This window comes from Ixodes scapularis, unplaced genomic scaffold (genome assembly GCF_016920785.2).
Source record: "Ixodes scapularis isolate PalLabHiFi unplaced genomic scaffold, ASM1692078v2 PGA_scaffold2__306_contigs__length_199485367, whole genome shotgun sequence".
Classification (NCBI taxonomy): Eukaryota; Metazoa; Arthropoda; class Arachnida; order Ixodida; family Ixodidae; genus Ixodes; species Ixodes scapularis.
In genome coordinates, this window is record NW_024609857.1 from 72960714 (window position 1) to 72969882 (window position 9169).

Genomic DNA, 9169 nt, shown 5'->3' on the forward strand with positions numbered 1-9169 from the left:
TGCCGCGGAAAGAAACATGTCTCGGAGACAGATATATGCACCAAAAGCAATTGCGCCATGTCGCAGGACGTTGGCGAAACCCACGCTTACCGGGCTCGCCGCCATCTTCTGGACGATGGCAATGCGGCTCGCTTCATGTCGCCCATGTTTGTACTTAGTTTAGGGGTCCTGATAACAGTTTCTTAGACACCACAAATAAAGTTATGGGTCTAATTATTCGTTCCAAACAGTTAAAATGGATATAAAAAGCGTGTCCTCGATGTGAACACGTGACATTGCAATTGGTTTCGTTTTTGCTTCGATCTGGCTATCTGGCCACGGCGCAAGCGCAACGCCGATGTACGCTGGAAGCAAGCGCCGGTTGGCATTTCGTTGTTTTCGTTTGGCATACGGCTCTGGGTTTGAAGGGACGCGAGAAGCTTCGCATAGAGCTTCGGAGTTTGCGAGCACATAGTGAAGATGTGACCGGAGAAGTGCCCTGTCATGTTCCTGGAAGACGGAAAGGAGCATTCGTAATCGTCGTGTGTGCTTTGAAAGCGAAGGGAGTCACAGGGTCCACGAGTTCGCAACCACAAGCCAAGGTTCACGACAGCGCGGCGTTGACTTCGGCGATCTCGTTCTGTTTGGTGCAACCCGGCGATGCGAAAAAGAGCTGAAACATTCGTCGTGTGTGGTGCGGTGCTTTGTATTCCGGGTCTGTTTGAACCACGCTTTTAACACGGAGCGCAAATTTTTGTTTGTTGCGTGGTGGAGGTTCAACGGGTACAGTCCCGTCGTCGTCAGCTGATCCGGTCCAGCTGGTCCGGGAGGACGCAGCGAGCGTTTTTAAAAGTAAATCTTCCCTCGTTCCGTTTCGAACTGTGGAAGTATCCCGACACATACCGTGAGTAAGAAGCAGCGGGCGTTTTCAACAAAATTACGTTGTTTTAATTGAATAATGGACTCCGGATTGTTGTCTTAAATCTGCCGTTTTTTATGCTTCGTGTTGGACTGCGTTTGCATAGCGACGCACACCGCTCGAGTATGATTCGGTCCTGCAACGAGTTTGTTGCGGCAATCATGCGGCGTGAATAAATAAGGGCAAGGTTTCCTACCTGCCCACAGATGCATGTACTGAGACCATTTTTTATGTTGTGAACGTAGTGCTCTTTCTTTATTGTGGAAGACGCGTTGGTGCATTTATTATGGTACAATCACTTGAGAGTTGAGAAATTAGAGAGCGAGCAAGCTTTCTCAACTTTGTCTCTTTCTCTCTGGCACTGCCCTGTTTCAGTTTCAGTAGGCATATCTACTAGCAGGTACAAACTGCTCTAAAGCAGGTAAAAAACGGGAAGCTTAGGACGGTGCGGACTCCGTGTTTCGCGCTTTTCGCAAGGTGACAGGGTAAATGCTTTTGTGAGATATGCGGAATATGCAAGCGATTTTGTTACGCCCGTCGTTTGCGTCTCTCCAGCAAAACGAATAAGATGATCTACTACAAAGGCGCAATCACAAGCCAAGATTTAAGATAGCAGTCGTTTGCTTCGGTGATCCGTGTAGCTGTATTTTACCCTGCTCTCTGCAACACCGTGTCATGACGAAGAGCTGGAATGGTCACGGTTTGTGCTGGCCTCCCGGTTGACAGAAACCCGCGTCGCCCGCATCGGCACCGAGTGCGCTTGGGCTGTTGATGCTCCAGCCTTTCATCCGCGGCTTGTCGCCAGCTCATCCTGCTGCTCAACGGTGAGGAAGCGGCGAGAGTAACCTCGGAAGTGAATGTAAATCCTCGTTCATTCAGTTATCCGGTGTCAAAGTGTGGAAGATGTCCAACGTGTACTGAGGGCGGGAACTACGAGCGTTTAGCCTTGCTTTTATAACCGAAACCAGAACAACGAGATAACTGCCTTGCGTACTCTAAAATGACGGAAGCAATAAGTTTCAACAGGTCGAGTACGTCACCGGGGATGTAGGCGAGACGGTGCACACTGTTTAAACGCTTGCAGTATCCACGAGTGGTACCAGGAAAGCGACGTCAACAGAGAAGGAGCTCGCGATTCAGCATAATACACTGCTACGGGCCCGTGTATCTTCAAAGTTCGGGGTGGTGGCAGTATAAAAAAAAGACGCATCAGCGCCCCACACCAGTGTTCACGAATAACACCGGTCACAAACTCCCAAGCCCCACCGCTCTTCTCGACACCGACGCGACATACGACAACAAACTGCATCAAAACGCCCCAAAAGTGAAGGCGTCTGCTCCCGTACTGCAACTGCTGCAACTAGCGGAAGTGAAGTGTTGGGCGGATGTCCGGATGTCCTTCACAAAAATATATAAAAAATGCTTTGCGCAAGGATCATTTCCATTTATTATTGTATACGTAATGACAAAATCCCAATAATTTCTTTTTCTATCTGATTCATGCTAGTCGGACTGCTCATAATACTGGTCAAGCAAGAAAATAACAAAAATTTGAACTTTTTCATGACCGGTTTAAGATTTATTGTTAACATATCATTATTTATTGCAACGGAGTAGCATTATAGATTTTGCCTCCATACTTTTTAAATGCAAACAGTTCTAACACACGGCTGTCCATTGCGCCGTGTTTTGTGTATTCTTCTATAAATCTGTAATGGTCAGTGACCAAGGAGCTTACCCGCACATGTCAAGCTTATATGCGCCGCGGGGAGGAATGGATATCGAGTAGGAAGTGTCGGGCGTTGTGTCGGTTGTTGTGTTTGTGTATATGTCGGTGCCGTGTAGCTGTGTGCTGTGTTGCCTGCGTTGTATGTAGGGTTACGTGTGGCCGTGGTCGGTCCCGTGTTAACAGACTCGTCTTTTTTTTAAAAACAGGCTGCTAGAAATCTCGATAGGTGGCGCAAGTTACCGCCCGATTCTCAATAGTTTGCTCAAGTTATTTATCATTTCATTTCATTTCATTTTATTACCTTAAAGACCCCGTTAGGGGTATTACATAAGGGGTGGGTTACACATAAAAGCATTTTTAACAGACATTCATGTCGGGAGGTGGTTGACGACAGTCTCCATGAATACGGACGGACATGTGATGGCGGCGACGTGGTGGGGAAGGCCGTTCCAGTCTGCAGCTGCTTGAGAAAAAAAGGAGGCTAAAAAAGTAGTAGTGCGGGCACGTGGGAGTGTTACTTGAAGTGGATGACCAATGCGCAGAGATATGCGTGATGGGGGCACAATGTAAGGTGCATGGTTGAGCGAGCTGTAGTAAAACTTGTGAAAGAGGGAGAGGCTGGAAGTGCGACGGCGAAGAGAGAGAAGTGTTAGGCCGCATTCTGCTTTTAAGGATGAAACGCTGATATCGTATGAGTAGGCAGAATGAATGAACCTAGTGGATCGATTTTGAACAGATTCAAGTTCGTTAGTAATATATGCTTGGTGAGGGTTCCAGATGGCAGATGCGTATTCGAGTTTTGATCTAACAAGTGATTTGTACGCAAGTAAACGTACGTGCTTCGGGGCATGGCGTAGATTACGTTTTAGAAATCCAAGGACTCTGTTTGCGGCTGATATGACGTTGGTGGTATGCGCGCGCCAAGATAAATCGTTCGACAGTGTTACACCTAGGTATTTAAATGATTCTACAGATTCGACGGTGACGCTAGCAATTGTATACGTAAAAAGAAAGGGGTTACGGCGACGATGGAATGATACAAGTTTACATTTGCTGGGATTAAGGGTCATTTGCCAATAGTCGCACCATTCTTGCACATGGTTAAGGTCATTCTGCAGGCATGACTGGTCGGAGCTGTTAGTGATTGTACGATAAATAACGCAGTCATCCGCAAACATACGAATGCGGCATGACAGATGCGATGGTAAGTCATTTATGTATATTAAGAACAGGAGCGGGCCGAGGACAGATCCTTGTGGGACGCCTGATGTTACTGGGAGAGGGTTAGATGAGTGGTTGTTAACAAAGACAAACTGAGACCGATTAGACAGAAATTCCTGGACCCATTGAACAATAGCAGTGTTTAGATTTAATTGGGAAAGTTTTAGTAGGAGGCGCTGGTGCGGTACTTTGTCGAATGCTTTGGCAAAATCTAAAAAAACAGCGTCGGTTTGAAGGTTATGGTCAAGATTAAAATGCAAGTCATGAACGAAGAGTGCAAGCTGAGTTTCGCAAGAGAAGCCCTTACGAAAACCGTGCTGGGAGGGGTGGAAAAAGTCTATAGAGTCTAGGAAATTAATTATATGAGTGTAGATGACGTGTTCCATGGCTTTGCAGGGGACGCTTGTTAAAGAGATGGGACGGTAATTTAGTGGGGAGTCCTTGTTACCCGATTTGTAGACCGGAACGACCCTTCCCACCTTCCAGTCGTCCGGTAAGATGCCTGTAGAAAGTGATTGTGAAAACAACATGGTCATGTACACAGCAGATACACGTTTGGTATTTTTTAAAAGTTTTGAGTTAATTCCGTCAACGCCGGCTGACGATGAGAGTTTGATATTTTCAATTAATGATGAGATGCCATCTACAGAGAATGTGAGAGCTGGCATAGTAGATACTGCGTTAGAAGGTATTAAAGAGGGAGGGACATCGGTTTCTTCGGTGAACACGGAAAAGAAGGCGGAGTTAAAAGCGTTGGCGCACTCGGTGTCAGTGACTATTTCGCCCGCTCCGTTCGTCAGGCTAATGATGCGCGTCTCTTGGGGATTTATAACTTGCCAAAATTTTTTAGGATTGTTAATTAAGATCTTTGGTAAGTCATCATAAAAAAAGGAATGCTTTGCGTTACGTATAGATGCCAGATAGGAGTCTTCAGCTGCGTAGTATTTTTCCCATGCGCAGGGGTTTCCATTCCGCTTGGCCGAGCGGAAAAGACGTTTTTTTTTGTTACCTAGTTTTTTCAAAGACTTTGTAAACCAGGGTTTCTGTCGATTCTCACGGAACGTAATTAGTGGGATGAATTTATTTGCAAGTTCATTTAATTTATTTCTGAACATTATCCAGTTTGTATTAATAGAGCGATTAGAAAATGATGCTTCAAAAATTGGAAGAAAGGCGTTTAGCTCATTGTTTATTACTTCATAATTTCCCTTATCATATAGACGAATTCTTTTATCGCTTGTTTGGTGTCGTACCGGGCAAAAGTTGAAGGTAGCATGGATTACTTTGTGGTCGCTGATTTCGCGGAGATAAGTAGCCGATGATAGGCTTTCGGGATGACTGGTTAGTATTAGATCTAGGATGTTTGCAGAATCCCGTGAAACACGTGTGGGTTCGGATACTAGTTGAACAAGGTTAAAATCAAGACATACGTTAATAAAATCTTTTGCGGCTTCATTGCCTATAGCTGAGGGGATCTGGTTGCTCCAGTCTATTTGCGGGTAGTTAAAGTCTCCAAAGAGAAGGATATGCGCATTCGGGTACGTTAAGGCGAATTCACTAAAGATGTTATTAAGTTTACAAGAAAAGTCAGGAGAAGAATGGGGAGGCCTGTAGCAGACTCCCAAAAGAACCGTCTGAGGTGAAGCGCGACATATGATCCATAGTATTTCAAGGTCGGATGTAATGTTAACAATAGAACATGACAACTGCTGGTGTACGGCGATGAGAACACCTCCTCCTCGTGTGGCTTGGCGGTCATTTCTATAAAGGCGGAAGTCCGGCAAATCGGCCAGAACTTCAGCATCAGTGATTTCTTTAGACAGCCAGGTTTCGGTTAATATCAACAAATTACTACAAGAGGACAACACGAGATTAGACAAAATTTCTCGTTTCGGAAGAAAGCTTCGCGCGTTGGTGAAGATTACGGAAAATGAAAGATTAGTTTTGGTAGAATTCCGAGAGGGGGCTGTTATTTTCTTCTGACGGGGCAATTGCTATGCTGTTTCCCTTACTGTCTGTGATGGTTCATCAAAAATATAGCGTTTCGGGCCCATAAGTAGTGTTTTAAACCGTAAAGAAAACGGCGTATTTTTGCTTTTTGCAAACGCAAGTAGGTGTTTGCGAGCATTTTGGACGGGCCGAGAAAAGTCTTCGCCAACACTGAAACTTGTTCCTTTGAACTTGCGGCCATTAGATAGTATGGTGTCTTTTGTCTTATAGAACGTGAATTTAACGATTACTGGGCGAGGGCGGTCAGATGTGTGATGTCCAAGACGATGTGCACGCTCTATTTCTTTGGGGTCTATGGTTATGTTCAAGTGATCACGACAGTGCCGGATGACGAGCTGTTCTGATTGGGCAAACGTTTCTGGTCCAGTGGAGTTAGGGATGCCATAGAAAATGAGGTTGTTGCGTCGAGAATGATTTTCGGCATCGTCGAAGCGTGCCTCCAAGCCACAGACCAAACGGGCCGTCTGAGCCGTCTCGATTTTTACATTTTCTAATTCGGTGCGCACGGGGGCGAGATTTTGATAATGGTTTTCGAGCGCAGTCATGCGCCCGCTTAAATCTGATATCGCTTTATCTGTTGTTAATAGCTGGGTTTTAAGGTCTTGTACCTCTGCAAGTAATTTCGATTGACCGGTGGATAGTTTTTTTAGCTCGGCTAGTATGGCGTTAGTATCAGGACCAGGATTAGTTTCGATGTCCCCCGATTGCAACAGCAAGGAACGGATGACATGGAAGCACTCAATCGAAATGACAACGCAACACTGCGGGCTCGGCAGCTGTATCAAAAAGTAGTTACTTGTTTTTTTAGAGAAAAGACTGCACGATTTACTAACCTGCACGAAAAAGTTGAACGGATTAGTGGTCTGCGTTGTGGCACAGCCACCGAGCCCACAGAGCGACATCGGCTGCGTCGGCTGGTTTATAGTGGGCGGGTAAGCGGCTGTTGATGACGATGGGGCCCTCCACACTTGGCCGAGGATCAATTGCTTGAGTGACGAGTCTGCCGGACGTGACGAGGCGTTGCTGATGGCCGGGTGGTAGCTGCTTGCTTGGTCTTCGTTGTTCCAGATTGTGCATGCTGTCGTGCCGTCCGAGGAAGCCAGCACCGGGAGCAAAGCGCGGAGGAGGATGAAGGAGAACATCTGCACGAAAAAGTTGAACGGATTAGTGGTCTGCGTTGTGGCACAGCCACCGAGCCCACAGAGCGACATCGGCTGCGTCGGCTGGTTTATAGTGGGCGGGTAAGCGGCTGTTGATGACGATGGGGCCCTCCACACTTGGCCGAGGATCAATTGCTTGAGTGACGAGTCTGCCGGACGTGACGAGGCGTTGCTGATGGCCGGGTGGTAGCTGCTTGCTTGGTCTTCGTTGTTCCAGATTGTGCATGCTGTCGTGCCGTCCGAGGAAGCCAGCACCGGGAGCAAAGCGCGGAGGAGGATGAAGGAGAACATCTGCACGAAAAAGTTGAACGGATTAGTGGTCTGCGTTGTGGCACAGCCACCGAGCCCACCGAGCCCATCCATGTGAGTTCGGCATTCGTTTTTTTCTTTTTTTGTCTAGCGGCTCGTTGAAGCTATACGCCTCGCAAGTGGGCTCATTTTCGTCTTCTGCGCATGAGAAAGGAAGTAGGGGTGACGTCAGAACGCCGAGCCCTGATTGGCTGATCGCAACCCCCTATCTCAGCTTCGTCTGCTCGTTTGCAACGTCGTCTGCTCGTAACATCGTCTGCGACTTTTGGAAGTGCAGGTCTTTACGAGCGAGCTCGACTTCGCCTTTCAGAGTGGGCAGACGAAATAACTCGAGCGGTACGTTGTTTTTGTCTAACAACTAGCAGACGCGCATCAAGGTGGGAAGTCAAAGGACTCACTGGCGAGGTGTCCCGAGGCGCCGAGGTTTGTTTGCTAAGAACCGAGAGTAAGCGTATTAGTGCCCGCAAGTTCCCTCCCAAATACTTTTTCCCTCCTTTCGTGTGCGGCGAGACCCCTCATTCTTTAAAGGGATACTTCAAACGAAATTTGAAATATTCCCGTCGTGTTCAAAAATAGGTTGAATATGATCCACAATATCCGTGAATGACAATCGCACGTTTGTATTTTGATCCTGGTGGCTGTATTTTTCGCTATAAACGGCCCACTCTGGCAAGCGCTCGGAGAAGGCCCAGCTTAGAGCACGTGACATCCAACGCAATCATGACGTAGGTCGTCTCAAGACGAGCAAAGCTCCGGCAAGGCTGACGTAGAGAGGTTGGCCTAGTCGTTCCAGCCACCGATGCAGCTGCTTTTGTACGAATTTTGAGTGACGGGTTAATCTTCTATAATCTTCTAGGGGGACAATAGCGACTTTTGCGACACACAAAAGGGATTCTCGGGAAGAGGGGAGTTCCTCCTTCCCCCCTTCTCTCGTCGTGGCCGAAGACGAGACAACCTCCGTCACTAGCGGTCAAGGTTCCTAGACGAGCATTACAAACGAGGCGTTAGCGATATCCACCAGGTGCTCTTTGCTAATCGTTTAATTCGTTTTAAAATTCCTTTTTGAGACTTTTTTTAACAAGATATTGGTATCAGGGTTGGGCAGTATCGCGATACAAATGTATCGCGATAGTATCTTAGGAATACATTTCGTATCTGTATTTCTGTATCGCGATACATTTTTTTCACCAGTATCTGTATTCCTGTATCGAAATACATTTTGAATGTTCCTTTGTATCGCGATACAATCAGGGTGAAATGTATTTCGTTACATTTCTTAAAAAATACCCCCCCCCCCCCTCAAAAAGAAAAAAAAAAAAGAAAATACGAACGCTGTTTTCTTTTTTTTTTTTACTTTTGAGGATACCAGGATCAATGCGATGCTGGGGCATGTTAGCATACTGACCAAGGTTCCTTCCGATTCTCCAAACTATTTTTCTATGCGTCCTGTTCTCTCTTCTGAGAACTATTGCGCAGTCGGGGACTCGAACCAGGTGGCGTGCCAGGAGTGAAGTCAGAGAATCTTGTGCGGCAGGTGCTTAGGAAGGGGTTTCTTGAGTCATTGTTTGCGGGCATCCAAAGCCCGCTGCTAACCGTCTCTCTGGCCTTAGCGTACACAGTATACACCCATCCGACAAAGCTGAGTCACAGTCCGTTGCAGCACGAGCCTGGCGGTGGTTGACTTGAAATAGTAGGATAACTCACGCAGTGAAGTTCAACACATATTCGAATGCATCGCGGCTGCACCCGTAATATTGCACGGCTCAAGGGTACGTCATCAGCCGACGTGAAAGTGACCCGCTGCTCTGGCGATCCGAAACCCAGGAAGGAGGTCAGACGTGG

The 9169-nt window shown here is 47.0% G+C and overlaps 1 protein-coding gene across 1 annotated transcript; it reads right to left on the minus strand.

Moving 5' to 3' along the window:
* Nucleotides 1-5486: 5486 nt before the first annotated feature.
* Nucleotides 5487-7000, minus strand: LOC121836378. The gene has a single exon (XM_042291272.1). It carries the CDS (start codon nt 6998-7000, stop codon nt 5843-5845), a length of 1158 nt encoding a protein of 385 aa, XP_042147206.1. The 3' UTR covers nt 5487-5842.
* Nucleotides 7001-9169: the final 2169 nt, after the last annotated feature.

Bases quoted from the DNA above. Each gene is read 5' to 3' on its own strand.
- LOC121836378 (XM_042291272.1), bottom strand. From the start codon at position 7,000: ATGTTCTCCTTCATCCTCCTCCGCGCTTTGCTCCCGGTGCTGGCTTCC.